Source organism: Acanthaster planci, linkage group LG16 (assembly GCF_054643075.1).
Source record: "Acanthaster planci isolate LZ-2023a linkage group LG16, COTS_SCS, whole genome shotgun sequence".
Classification (NCBI taxonomy): Eukaryota; Metazoa; Echinodermata; class Asteroidea; order Valvatida; family Acanthasteridae; genus Acanthaster; species Acanthaster planci.
Window position 1 is genome coordinate 9,394,996 of NC_141792.1, and position 14,134 is coordinate 9,409,129.

At 39.9% G+C, this 14,134-nt stretch overlaps 2 protein-coding genes across 8 annotated transcripts; both read left to right on the top strand.

The window, feature by feature from the left end:
• The first annotated feature begins 2,123 nt into the window (after positions 1–2,123).
• LOC110982678 (actophorin-like) lies at positions 2,124–4,391 on the top strand. Of its 2 annotated transcripts, none has more exons than XM_022241272.2 (4): positions 2,124–2,269; positions 2,380–2,595; positions 2,754–2,992; positions 3,216–4,391. In XM_022241272.2, exons 2-4 carry the CDS (start codon positions 2,428–2,430, stop codon positions 3,373–3,375), a joined length of 567 nt encoding a protein of 188 aa, XP_022096964.2. In that variant the 5' UTR covers positions 2,124–2,269; positions 2,380–2,427; the 3' UTR covers positions 3,376–4,391. The 2 variants fall into 2 exon arrangements, with proteins under 2 accessions (XP_022096964.2, XP_022096962.2); XM_022241270.2 differs by having other exon boundaries at positions 2,131–2,269; positions 2,385–2,595; positions 3,216–4,388.
• A 3,676-nt stretch (positions 4,392–8,067) lies between these two features.
• Positions 8,068–10,783, top strand: LOC110982667 (actophorin-like). 6 transcript variants are annotated; one of them, XM_087147627.1, is made up of 4 exons: positions 8,068–8,280; positions 8,971–9,197; positions 9,352–9,590; positions 9,817–10,783. In XM_087147627.1, the coding sequence occupies exons 2-4, from the start codon at positions 8,979–8,981 to the stop codon at positions 9,974–9,976; spliced, it is 618 nt and encodes a 205-aa protein (XP_087003753.1). In that variant the 5' UTR covers positions 8,068–8,280; positions 8,971–8,978; the 3' UTR covers positions 9,977–10,783. The 6 variants fall into 6 exon arrangements, with proteins under 6 accessions (XP_087003753.1, XP_087003754.1, XP_087003752.1 ...); XM_087147628.1 differs by lacking the exon at positions 8,068–8,280 and adding an exon at positions 8,310–8,384; XM_087147626.1 differs by lacking the exon at positions 8,068–8,280 and adding an exon at positions 8,635–8,742 and having other exon boundaries at positions 8,987–9,197.
• The last annotated feature ends 3,351 nt before the right edge of the window (positions 10,784–14,134 follow it).

The following is a 14,134-nucleotide window of genomic DNA, read 5'->3' on the forward strand; positions in this document are numbered from 1 at the left end:
TAAAGGATTTGTGAGGAGTGAGGATTATATCGTAGCCCTACTATTGTGAGAAAAAACCCTTAATGTTATGCAAAGGAGACTGTCAACAAATGCAAAGTGCCTGGGGATAATTCGTATTACTAATAAGTCTGCAGATGCAAAATTAATGTGAATATAGACCCTCAAAGTTGACTCCTATGGCGCGCTTCCGGAACCATTGGAAAGGAAAAAACATGCGAAAATGTAAGAATTTGTAATATTTTGTGGTTTAGTTGCTTCTTAAAACTTCAACTCGTAAAAGGTCTTTGGTAAAATATTTCCTGGCATCAGTTATAGGAACTTATATGTGCCTGACCTGAAGGGGAAAAATCCTGCCAAATACTGACCTATCACAACATAACAGGAAATATAAAATACATGAAGAACAGCCCAACGCGGTGGTCTTATAGAGGATGAACAGTCACGGAATTAAATTTTATGGTAGTCCTCCGATGAAAGCTGAAATAAAAACAGACTAGAATATGTTAATTTAAGGATTTTGTTATTGGTAATGACATAAACATAAAAAAAAATCTGCTTTTACTACAGGTTCTAATGCTTAATCGAACCTTAGTGCAGACAAAAATCCCATCAGGTCAACTTAAATAAGTCTAGAACCCATAGACTGCAGGTAGAGGTAAGTGTTTGCAAAGCTGTACGATCTCGTTTTCATGTAAGCACGGGGAACGCAAAACAATCCTGCAAAGAGAGCTAGGAACGATGTTGCTGGAAGAGAAAGACCGTTGTAGAAAATTCTTCTAGGAGACTTTTCCAAAAAAAATTGTTAATTAAGGAAGACAAAGGAAAAATTGTGACAATTTGGGGCGGTTTCAGTTAGAAATCATTTTCCCAAAATTATCAAACGTGATTAGACGGCCCCACATAAAATCCCCAAAGGCAGACTACGCGAGTGTTCTGAAATTTTCAGGCTCTATTATGACCCCTCTGTAACTGCACTGCAAATATGGCTGGACTATGGGCTGGACGAAAGGTCAAATTCCATAACGTCAGCGTAGATTCCCGACAATTGATGGCACACAAACAAGACTGGACTGCACTTTTACGTGCTGTACAAAATATTTCTATTGTGTAGTCCATTTTTTGCAGATGAGCGTCCATGATATCTGCGCATGTTTGGTGAAATTACGAAGGTTGATCGTTTGACCCGTCAATTATTTTCTACCAATAAGAGAACTCGGACACGGGTCAAAGGCCTTTGGCAACGAAAGTTGTGTCACTTTGTCACCCACACTTACTCGTGCCTGGCCAATGGTAGAAGGACACGCATACTTAGCATTTGTGACATGTAAGAGTAAACGAAAGACCTCGGATTCCTTAAGGGCCCAACTGGGTTAGAACGTTATGCAGATTTGAATTTTCAGCACGAATTTGACATACCGAAAAGAGAGCGCGTAAAATTGGCCTTAATTTCACTCAACTCACTTGACTTAAATACAATTTGCCTCTTTATACAATTATTTTTCTAAAGTAGTTACAACAGCATCGCAAATCGACTTTCCTTCGCACCGCTTAACTAAGCCGCCATGCTTTTGCATTGCCTTGTGGGATACTTTTCCAAGTATATAACCGGCTCAGCGGGTCGGTTCAAATACTTGGGTCAGGCCCGAGCCTGCGAGAAATGTCACGTGAGCGTAAAATGGAATGCACTTCAAGGTGGTTCGAAAAAGTGAACCCATGTTCAATTTTCAAACAAGTACTCATCTGCAGCTGATTTCGAGCAACCCACTTCAAAGGATATTTCCCCACGCCTCTTTTCTGACAAAGAGCCCACAATATTACCAGGAGTACTGTTAAAGCTTAACTCGACCTCACAGGTTAGCTAGTGATGGTGGATCTCTCCGAATAATATTCATTTTAATGCACATAAGTCCACAGTGATTGAGAGCAGTGGCTCTTTAGCAGCTGAAAAGATCAAGCGCTGGTCTGGGCCGCCATTGAGAACCTCAAAGACAGTTCCCCTCCGGCCCTTAGTATTGTTGGTAGTTGTCTAGTTTGCGTTCAAGGACTTTTCAAATAAATGCAGCTTCATTTGGACAATAGTGCTTTGCAGCTAACACGACTAGGCATTTTTCTACAGATGAGTGACTTCCTGGCTTGACCGATTCTATTATGTATTCGTGTACATTTGCAAACGTTCCCCGATAACTCCATCGAGTATTGAAGTAGTACACCTCACAAAGCTGGGAGGGTTTCAACCGCAAAAGGCACACCCACACTTGCTGATCTCAGGGTAAGACTTGCTTGACAATCATCAGAATGTAACGTCTGTTCGTATGGGAATCCCATGCAGAGTATTTGTTTCTTTGTCTAACTACATGTACAACTTTATAATTGTCAAAGTTTAGTTGTAGAAATTCGACCGTCTCGCTTCGACGTCCTCACGGCATCATGTTCTCCATCAAGGTGGTGGTGCTTTTCGTCTCTTTTGCTCACGTCATTGAGGTTGCACTGAGTGATGATTCAAGGAAAGATAGACACCTGGAGGATCTACTTAAGCGCTTCATTGAGGCTCGCAACTCCAAACGTTTTGGTGGGGCTGACTTGTTTGGCAACATGGTGAGTCAGAGACGATGAGAGATACAGGAGTCTTAGTAAAGACCACCATTCGAAGCCCTCTAGCCACAAATCTGCATCACGAGGCCTAACGTACACAAGAAAGCCCTAAGAAAGAGCAGTGCACAATCCTTTTGTTTTGTTTCTGTTGTTTCGCTTAGTCGGGGATAGAAGTTGATGCTGAGGTTCAGAAACTATATGACGACATAAAACACGATCATGCCTACCCGTGGGCCATCTTTAAGATCAATCCACAGAAGACTCGAGTGATTGTCGACGCCAAGGGTGCCGGAGGCTACAGTGACTTCCTAGACGCTCTGATGGCATCAGGGGAGCCACGATACGCCATTTTTGACACTCCCAAGGAATGGGGTGGGGAAAAACTCGCTTTCATTTCTTGGTACGTATTTACTTACATTTGTGCAAGTGTTTTTAAATAAGGCATTTGAAACAAGACAGTGTCAATCTATCATCCATTACCATAATGGAAAGACTGATTAACGACTGACCTCACAAACAGACTAAACAAAAATAGATAACTTTACTCATTTTTTGTAAGCAGATGAACGTTTTGCCGCGTAATCTGACTCAAAAGTCAAGATCTCACTTTCCTTACTTTCTAGGTGTCTTGACGATGCCAATATTGGACTCAAAATGATTTACGCCTCCACTAAGGACACCTTGAAGAAGAAATTTGAAGGCCTCAGTATAGAAATGCAGATAACAAACAAGAACCAATCAATCAAGGAAGAATTAATCAAAGGGATTGCGAAGAATGCCTGAAGCCTACTTGCTGGCAGGCCATGAAGACTTCAACTTCTCTGTTACCGTAAAATGTTTGAGGGGCAACAGGGATCATACTCCCGTCATTAAATTTATTTTAATTAATTGAAATTATATGGGCACACATTATAGACACTGTATTTAATCAACACTAATTTGATGAACTGTGATGCACGCGGAGTTTTTGTTTTCATTTGAGATTTTCAGGTTTTAAAAACATCAAGTGATTCCCTTTTGGAACATATACATTGGTGGGAATGTGTTGCAAAACGTTACCCTAAGAGTGATGGGGTCTACGAGAAAAAGAAATTTCAAGTTGTTTACCCTTTTGTTTGTCATTTAGGATTCATTAAATGACAGCAAAATAGTTGGCTTTGCATGTAAAAGCACGCAAGTTTAAATTTCTGGAATAGCATAATTTAATAGATAACGGCCTCTTTAGCTATAGCAGAAAAAAGGTTTTAAAAAAGTCTGCCTTGATCTGGCATATGTATCATCTCTAGACTGAGAACTGTAAAAGCTTATCTATGATGGTACACATATGTATCTTAGTAGGTGCTGAATAGATGAAGAAAACCGCGAAAAATAGTTGACTGTTATATATCTTTCAATTCTTTAACTATTACTTTTATTTTTGTAATTATTTCTTCACTCACGATTTACTTCTTATAATCAGTTTGTTTTCTTGAGAGGTGGATGTAATATTCTGAGTTTTTATTCTTGTTTGAATGCTTTTCGTTTTGTAGTAATCTGTATTGGTAGTAATCTGTATTGGTTTTCCTGGCCGATTTCAGCTAAACGTATTTCGAATAAAAAAGTTGCACTTCATTCACATATTCCTTTGGTTCTTTCTAGCAGTTTTCAAGTAATCACCCTGCTCAGAACAATGTTAATGGCATAGTTGCAATAGTTAAGTGGCTTTGGACCTTTTTGTGTGTAAGTTATCTAAAAGCCGAAGTTAGTCCCGTTCACCCCCCCTTAAATGTCGATATACATTCTATACGTGTACGTAGCGAGCACAAGCTTCCCTTTCTGTAACTTTATCGTATCGTCATTTTATTATAGGGTCATCGTTGTCGACTGGAATACTGATTCTGTTGAAATGAAGTTAGAAATATACTAATTAAGTTGCTCATGCACAGCGAATTGTTGCCCCATAATGAATTTTTGCGTTGGTAAAACATCCCGTTGGCTTTTTCAAAAGATAGATCTTTTCCTTTTGATTCACTGCAGCTTTAATTCTATTTACTTGCTTAGATGACATAACAACAGGGCCCTCAGTTATCAAGGAAAGCATGGATAATTTTAGAAGTTTTGAAACGTGAACTTTCCAATGCATTTCACAAAACAGGAATGTAAAAGAGTTTCATACATTGAAGAAGTTCCAGCTATACTCTAAGGGAAAAGTTCTCAGTCACAACAGTTACGCAAACAATGACGATGACTTCAGACTTTAAGGTTCGGCGTTTTGAAGATAAGCTCCTCATTTGATATTCCGAGGGCTAAAGGGGCCTTTGCCCAGACCCCAAAAAGGGAGCCCCCTCCTTTGAAAAATATTGAGACAAAAGTCTGACTGGACTTTTCACTTTCCATCTGATGATTGGGGCCAAGCATGGGTCACAGCGTTGAGCTTTCCTAAAAATCTTCCTCGCCCCAAACTGCAAGAGTTTGACTCAGGGAACCACACATTACTTGAGATTCGTTCCTGTCACTTTCTTTTCGATCAACCTTGATAACAATCTGCATTGATAATGCATCTACATTTTTTATGTTGCATACTAGGCCTATGGCATATATCAAACTCAAACGCGCTCAAGGTTTCTGACCACCGTGCAAGCTGACCTGGAACATTTCTGAAATTGTACAGTCATTGTAAAGACCCATGAGCAGTCCTCAATGTGGACCAATTTCCGTATCAATGTATAAAATTTTAAACAAAATAGATCATAGCCAATAGCTCTCGTCTTTTAACACTGTAATTGCCCTCAGTACGACCGACCTTGAAAACTTGCGTACGCTTTTACCTTCTGACCGTTTTGAATTTGCACATAACTGCACCAATGCTAGTTCAACTAGCATCTGTATCAACAAGAAGTGGCACGTAAAATCTGGAAATGTCAAGATAGGAGAAGAGGTTAATTTCTCCTTTAGTAGTTTGAAGGCTGTATCACATTCCTGAGTCCAGTTAAACTCAACTTTTTCCGTGCAAGTTTGTGTAACGGTGCAGCCATGGTGGCAAAATTTCTTATGAAGCACCTACAATAGGTGCATAGCCCTAGAAAAATCCTAGCATATTTCAAATGTTGTGGAGTGGGCCAGTCACGAACCTTGGCCGTGTCCTCCGAATCAGTTTATACTCTCTTACTTGAGACAATGTGACCAAGATAACAAATGTCTGTTTGGAATTAGAAACATTTTCTTTGTTACTTGCGACCTGCTTGTGATAGCCTGGTAGAAACCTAACCCAACCGAAATATATATGCTCGTCGAATAATGATGCAAAGATGAGAACAGATTTTCAGATGAAGTCCGCCCACAACCAATTCCATCAGCCTTTCAAACGTTCTAAGGGCATTGCATAAAGGATGATTCCTGTTGTGAAAGCTGTCTTTTGCCTGTCCCTATAGGGTTCACTTTGACCTGCCAATAACCGCTTGCAAGGTCTAAGGATGAAAACCATCTAGAGCCAGATAGGGCATCAAGACTGTCATCTATGCAGGGCAACGGGCAAGCATATTTAAGAGTTGCTTCATTATTAAATCTTCCTGTAATCTACGTAAAATCGTGTAGAACCATCCTTCTTTTTGACCAATATTATAGGACTTGTCCAGGAACTAGAAGGTGGCGATATCACACCTGACTCTAACATGTCATTTTTTTGTTTCTTTGCCTCTTGTTTGTGATGACACAGTAACCGCTGGGCTGGCAAACGCTGATGTTTGGCATCTTCCGTATCAGTGTTATGGAATACAGTTTCTGTCCAACCAAGTTCACCTGTTTGAGAAAATGATTCCCTATGTGCACGTAACAAGTCTGTCAATTTATGTTTCTGTTCTTTTTCTAAATTAACTTTATGGAGACATCTGGTGATTTTGAGAATCATTTTTTTGTAAATTAGTTGCTCAAAACAAATTAACGGCCAAATGGAATGACCTTCCATCTAATCCTACCTCTGTTCATGCAAAACAGCCTGGTTTGTCACCAAAAAGTTCGGGGTTGTTATTGCTCAGTGTTTTTTAATTTACATTTTTCTCCATTGCGTTTTTTGTCTTATAACTTCCAAACCCGTCAGCCAGATCTTGTACTTATTGATTGTAACTTTTTGGTTGACAATTCTATTTATTTTTGAATAGATGCACGTGAATTACACTGTTTTCAAATTGTTCTGTGACAAGAATGTGGAATCGTGTTGGTGAGAATGAAAAGTCTGTTTGATATGAAGTACATGTAGATGGCATGCTCTCAGGTTCCTTTTGGGTTTCAGTCTTATATTTTTCTTCTCTTCATTCTTCGTTGTTTCTTTCCAACAGAAACTTAAACTTCATTTTCTGGAACCTTATTTTTGCGACAATCTTAGTTTAAATGGACACAATAGCACTCTGTTTTGCAGCTATCTCTATGATGCAATTTGGGAGACGGAAAGCCGTACATTTAAATGTGCCGATTTCAGAAAATTTTAAAGATTTGGCTCATACTCCTTAAATTTCTTAATTTTGGACCTGATAGCATCAGACATACGGCTGAATTTTTACTCCAGGTTCGTACCAATTCCTATTAAATGTCTTTTCTCTTTAAGGATGTTTTCATAGAAGCACACTGCCCAGTCGCGATCTCTTCAGTGGCTACTTGAGTATAAATCTCACTCCTTGAAAAGTTTATCCGTCGGTAAAATTTCACTTTACCAGAGCTCGAAAAGTATACGTGTGCGCCAAACAGGATTACATGGCCGTACCTCACTCAAGAGGAATTATGGGATAAGTTCAGTTAAGCGCTCAGGTTAAATATCATGGACCATCTGGAGCACATTTTGTGGCAATTTTCTTCAACACGGTTCTCAAAATTTGACTTAATGACCGCTGTTTTTCATTTCTGTATGTGTGAAATAGTGGGGTTTTTTGTAATATAATTCTAATTGCCTTTTACAAATTAGTATTAGTACTTTATGTTTGTAAATATCTTCTGTTTTTAATTCCCCAACCATCGACGTCCATCCTCCCTTTTCTCCCGTTCCTTATGTTTAGTTATGGTTTGTTCTACATGCATGTCTATAGATGTCGGCGTACTTTTTGATGACTCTCGCTCATGTCATATCATTTTGATTCTCATTTTTTATATAGTTGTAAATTTGACTGCATGTTTTATTGTGTATATACCATTGTCGTTAACAAGATGACTTATGTGATTTTCCCATTTTTTATGTTTTTGAACTTACAGATAGATTGTTTTGCAGTGCCTATGTAATTCAGCCGTATAGCTGCGAGAAAGCAATATGTAACAAACCGTAACAATAGCTTGCAGACGAGCGTCTATGAAATCTGCGCGTGTTTGCTGATAAATTACGCAGGTTGACTGCTTGACTGATCAGTTCAAATACGTATAGTATGTGAGAAACGTCACGCGAGCGTCAAATAGAACGCAGTGCAGGGTGGTTCCAAAAAGAAACCATGTTTAACGCGATTGCTCACCCACTTCCAAATTTTGGCCCCCTAATAAAAGCTTGCCGCTGATAAAAATGTAGCTCTGTATCCACCTTTGTGTCAAATAAGTATTAATCGAACACCTGCAGCTGATTTCGTGCAACCCGCTTCAAAGGAAATTTTTCCGAAGCCCCATTTTCTGACAAAAAAGCCAACAATGTTACTGACAGAACTGTTAGAGCTTAACTCGACCACACGGGTTTAACAGGTGACGGTGGATTTCTACGAATGATATTTAGTTTAGAGCACACATAAGTCCATATAGTCAGTGAGGGCAGTGACCTTTAGCAGCTGAAAAGAAATCAAACGCAGGTCAGTCTGCTATTGAGAACCTCGGGGACAGTGGTGTCCCCTCCGGCCCTTAGTATTTTGGCAATCGTCTACTTTGTATTCAAGGGGCTTTCAAATAAATGCAGCTTCATTTGGACAATAGTGCTCTGCAGCCAACACAACCAGGCATTCTTCTACATTGTTACTGCGTTGACCGATTATATAATGTATACCGATGTGGCGATCTCAGCTGTCTCCTGGTCTCAGCGGTCCCCCTTACCAAATATGGTAAAATACGTCATGTCATCTCTGCGCACAACAACGGAAAAGTCGTCCGTTTAATGTCCGGCTATTCAGGGGGGACTGCTGAGACCGGGAGACAGCTGAAGCCGCCACACCGGTACATTTGCAAACGCGCCCCGAGATCTCCATCGAGTATTGAAGTAGTACACCTCACAAAGCTGGGAGGGTTTCAACCCCAAAAGGCACACCCACTCTTGCTGATCTCGGGGTAAAACCTCCTTGACAAATGCCAGAATGTAACGTCTGTTCGTATGGGAATCCCCATGCAGAGTATTTGTTTCTTTGTCAAACTATGTATAACTTTATAATGTATACTCCTTTACAGCGTTGTCAATGTTTAGTTGTAGAAATCCGACTGTCTCGCTTCGACGTCTTCACGGCATCATGTTCTCCATCAAGGTGGTGGTGCTTTTCGTCTCTTTTGCTCACGTCATTAAGGTTGGACTGAGTGATGATTCGAAGCAAGATAGACACCTGGAGGATCTACTTAAACGATTCATTGAGGCTCGCAACTCCAAACGTTTTGACAAGGCTGACTTGTTTGGCAGAACGGTGAGTCAGAGACGATGAGAGATACAGGAGTCTTAGTAAAGACCACTATTCGAAGCCCTCTAACCATAAATCTGAATCATGACGCCTAACACGTTATTAAAGCCCTAAGAAAGAACAGTTCACAGTCCTTTTTTGTTTCTGTTGTTTCGCTTAGTCGGGGATACAAGTTGATGCAGAGGTTAAGAAACTATATGACGACATAAAACTCCTTCATGCCTACCCGTGGGCCATCTTTAAGATCAATCGACAGAAGACTCGAGTGATTGTCGACACCAAGGGTGCCGGGGGCTACAGCGACTTCCTAAAAGCTCTGACGACATCAGGGGAGCCACGATACGGCATTTTTGACACTCCCAAGGAATGGGGTGGGGAAAAACTTGCTTTCATTTTCTGGTACGTATTTACTTACATTTGAAATTCCAAATGTTTTTAAATAAGGTATTTGGAACAAGACAGTGTAATCTATCAACCATTACTATGACGGAAAGACTGATTGACGACTGAGCTCACAAACGGACTGAACAAAAATAGATAACTTTACCCATATTTTGTAAGCAGAAGAACGTTATGCCGCGTAATCTGACTCAAAAGTCAAGATCTCGATTTCCTTACTTTCTAGGTGTCTTGACGATGCCAATATGGGACTCAAAATGATTTACGCCTCCTCTAAGGACGACTTGAAGAAACAATTTGAAGGCATCATTATAGAAGTGCAGATAAAAAACAGGAACCAATCAATCAAGGAGGAATCAATCAAAGAGATCGCGAAGCATGCCTGAAGCCTGCTTGCTGGCAGGCCATGAAGACTTCAACGTCTCTGTCACCGTACAATGTTTGAAGGGGCAACAGGGATCATACTCCCGTCATTAAATTTATTTTAATTGATTGAAATTATATGGGCATACATTATAGAGACTGTATTTAATCAACACTAATTTGATGAACTGTGATGCACGCGGAGTTTTGTTTTCATTTGAGATTTTCAGGGTTTAAAACGTCAATTGATTCCCGTTTGGGATGTATACCAAAACATTACCCTATAAAAGTAGTGGGTTCTGCGAGAAAAAGAAATTTCAAGTTGTTTACACTTTTGTTTGTCATTTAGGATTCATTAAATGACATCAAAATAGTTGGCTTTGTATGTAGAAGTACGCAAATTTAAATTTCTGGAATAACATAATTTAATAGATTACAGCCTCTTTAGATACAGCAAAAAAGTTTTTAAAAAGTTTGCCTTACTCTGGCATATGTATCATCTCTAGACTGAGAACCGTTAAAGCGTATCTATGGCACACTTATCTCAGGAGGTGTTGAATAGATGGAGAAAACCGCAAAAACTTTTATATGTCTTTCAATTCTTTAACTATTATTTTATTTTACTAATCTATTTCTTCACCCAAGGTTTACTCCTTATAATCAGTTTATTTTCTTTCGAGGTAGATGTTATGTTAATATTAATATATTAATATAAATGCTTTTGGTTTTGTTCTGTATTGGTTTTTTGGCCGATTTCGGCTAAACAACGGCTAATTTCACCTTATACACACTTCTCTGTGTATTTTGAATGAATAAAAGATTGCACTTTATTCACACCGGTCCCTTTGGTTCTTTCTGGCAGTTCTCAAATAATCACCCTGCTCAGAACAATGTTAATGGCCTAGTTGCGATAGTAAAGTGGCTTTGGACCTCTTCGTGTTTTATCTACAAGCCGAAGTTAGTCCCGTTCAACACCCCCCCCCGTCGCTTGAATGTCGATATACATTTTACACGTGTAGCCTACGTAGCGAGCACAAGCTTCCCTTTCTGTAACTTAATCGTATCGTATTATAGGGTTTATCGTTGTCGACTGAAATACGGAGGTGATCCCCAGCGCCTTAAAAATTTTGCGGAAATGAAGTTTCTTTGAAGTTGGAAATATACTAATTAAGTTACTCGTGTACAGCAAAAGGTTGTCTTGTAATGAATTTTGGCGTTGGTAAAACATCCCCTTGGCTTTTTTAAAAGGGAAATCTTTTCGTTTTGATCGATTCACTGCAGCTTTAATTCTATTGACTTGCCCCGGATGACAAAACAACAGCGCCCTGAGTTATCATGGATAATTCTAGAAGTTTTGAAACGTGCACTTTTCAATGCATTTAACAAAATAGGAATGTAAAATAGTTTCATACATTGAAGAAGACAAGGTTGAAGAAATATTGCGTTTTGGAGATAAGCTCCTCAATTGATGTCAAAAGTCCAGATTTACAAAACAACACAATCCGAGGGCTAAAGGGGCCATTGCCCAGACCCTCCTTTCAAAAGGGGGGGGGGCTTTTTCCCCCATCCCTTTCAAAGCGTATAGAAAGTTCTAAACTTGAGATTCACCCTAACGACAAGCCAAAATAGGTTTTTTTAAATCCCAGATTTTGGGCCCAATAAACAAGCTTGCCCCTATTCCTAAAATGTAATTCTAGATCTTCTATTGATAAATAGGCAGTCACAAACACGATCCCCTTTGCAGCTCCCTTTGAGTAACCCACATTATTTCTGGCGCAGTCTTATGTGCTGATAAACTAGCCTGCATTGAGGAGAGAATTGTTGGAGCTTAAGTCCACGCCACAAGGGATAAGCACGTGGACGATAATGAAGACGCCATTATAGAAGTTTGTTCATTGTGAATAACAGCAGTGCTTCGCTCTTTAGCAGTTAGGAAGAAGTCAAACGCAAGCCACTCCACCAAAACCTCTCAGCTAGGGTTATTTCCCTTCGAGGCAGTTTGGGGGTTTCAGATTTACTGAACTTTAGTTCCATTTACTTGTTTATTGACTTCATGAAAAGTCAGTGAAACTTCACTTGTCAAAGCAAAGATTGTTTAATGTGTCTTGCGCAGACTCCATAGACTACATGAAGTTCGTGAGTGAGTGAACAATGCACACGGGGAGAGAAATACGCAGAACAAATATAAACCGGTGGGCTACTCGTCTCCCTTTTAAAAATGCAGTGTTCCGCGGTTTACCAGTGAAAAAGTGCCTCTCTGAACAATAAAGCACCCTGGAGTAAAGATTCATGGAGCAGCTAGTGACTTTACTATAATCAACTCGAGTCATGTGTACATGTACGGAAGTGCATGGACGACTACAACCAGTGAAACCACATGAACTTTAGCGTTTTCACGTCAGCAATGCAATTCCATCGCACGTTTCACTTGACAGATATAAAACCTAAACATAAAATATGGACACAAGGAAATAATGCCTGGATAACCGGAAGGTCTAATAATGTCTGGAAATGAAAATGAGCATGTACTTAGAAAGGGTAGTTGTGTTTGCAAAGCATGTACAGCCGGCCGTTTCGACCATTATGCCTCAGGTGTGGTATTGAAACGGGGACATTTCCACGGAAGAAAATTCTTCTTCACATCAGAAAGATAAACTTTGGTTTGTGTTTAAATCCTTTCTTTGCTTCTTGTTTTCTTCTTTAAAAGAGTAATTTGCAGTTGCGTAAATTTGTGCTGAGGACTTTGGCATAGGGGGTGACGTATTTTTAAAAAAATGCCCGGTCATAGAAATTTAAATGGGAGGGCTGCTGCTCGTGATACCGGTGTACATCTTTGTTCACGTGTACACTAACACTTCTGAACCATACATCAAAGCGTCGTATTTAAAGGTAGTGAATACCACCGTTTTTCGTCGAAAAACAGCATTTTCAACGCCAGTAAATCGAAGGTCTTGTAATTTACATCTTGCGTAAAATCTATGGATTACAGGGCGCCGTTGTAGTAAGCGAACAACATCCGTGGGGTCAGGGTCGCAAACAGGTATGACAGGTTCTCACTCCCTTAAAAAGGAGCGTCTTTCAATTGCTAGGGGTAATCAGTGAATTTACCTTGGAGTACTGCGCCTCCTCGACAATGTAACATTGCCAATTCATGAGCAAGTTCATCCAGGAATCCAGTCGAAACTTCTGTTTCTCCATACACAAATATTTATATTTAAAGTATTAAAATTGCTTTAATACTTTGTAAAAAATACTTTCAAGCATTACAGCCTGCAAGGGGCAACACATGCGTCTACTCAAACTTCTTAAAGCGCCGAGCCGGTTCAAGAAAAAGGCCATTTATGTTTAGATTTGCAATGTACATGTATTTGCATACAAAAGTCGATTGAGCAAGTTTTGTAACTTATTATTTTTCGTGTCTGTTTTTCCCTCCCCCCTGTTTACCAGTCCATTATTTAGTACGAATGAGGGTAATACCGTCCGATAGAATAGAGGGGGGTATCGCCTCCGTCTGCAGCCCCATTTGTGTACATTATCATTTGAGCAGCGAAACAAAATGGTGGCGTCGCGGATTAATCTTTTATAAATGCCGTAAAACGCCGTCATGATGTATTCTCCAAATGAGGTAGGGCCTATATATGGGGCTTACATCCGGGGAGATCGGGGTACAATACCCACATTACATGCATATCATTCCCTTCTCTTTCGTGGGGGATACGTTGAAATGATTATGACATTGAAGGGATCAAATAAAAACCTTAAAAGATGCTAGTGTTAGAATTTCTTCTGGTGACTTTATTCACCTTCAGGTTGATTAATTGGAGGGGGTAAGCGAAGACCATTTACCAGTTATTGCTGCTTGCAAGCCCCTTGCACGTAAGTTCTTCAGTACAGATTCACTGAATGCAAGTATAGCTAGATTTTAAGGAGTCTGTAGAACTCGTCTGCACCAGATCCAACTACCCACCGCTACTTATGTAAGATGGACTGTACGTTCGCAACACTTGTAAGCTAGCCTAGGCCGTTCCCCAATACTCAACTTCGTCTCCGTTCAGGTTTGTTCCCCTGACCAATCCCCGACTGTGTGCCTGAAGCGTTTAAATTACATTGGATTACTGTAATTTTTGGCTTTCTTGCATCTTATTTGCTGTTCTGTAGCACTATTAGACTGATTGCTGCGC

Excerpts from the sequence above, each read along its gene's own strand:
- LOC110982667 (XM_022241253.2), top strand. The coding sequence starts at position 8,684 with ATGTCCGGCTATTCAGGGGGGACTGCTGAGACCGGGAGACAGCTGAAG. Across the intron at positions 8,854-8,986 it reads CCACTCTTGCTGATCTCGGG|TTGTAGAAATCCGACTGTCT; the intron begins GTAAAACCTCCT and ends GTCAATGTTTAG. Across the intron at positions 9,591-9,816 it reads AAACTTGCTTTCATTTTCTG|GTGTCTTGACGATGCCAATA; the intron begins GTACGTATTTAC and ends CTTACTTTCTAG.
- LOC110982678 (XM_022241272.2), top strand. The coding sequence starts at position 2,428 with ATGTTCTCCATCAAGGTGGTGGTGCTTTTCGTCTCTTTTGCTCACGTC. Across the intron at positions 2,596-2,753 it reads CTGACTTGTTTGGCAACATG|TCGGGGATAGAAGTTGATGC; the intron begins GTGAGTCAGAGA and ends TGTTTCGCTTAG. Across the intron at positions 2,993-3,215 it reads AAACTCGCTTTCATTTCTTG|GTGTCTTGACGATGCCAATA; the intron begins GTACGTATTTAC and ends CTTACTTTCTAG.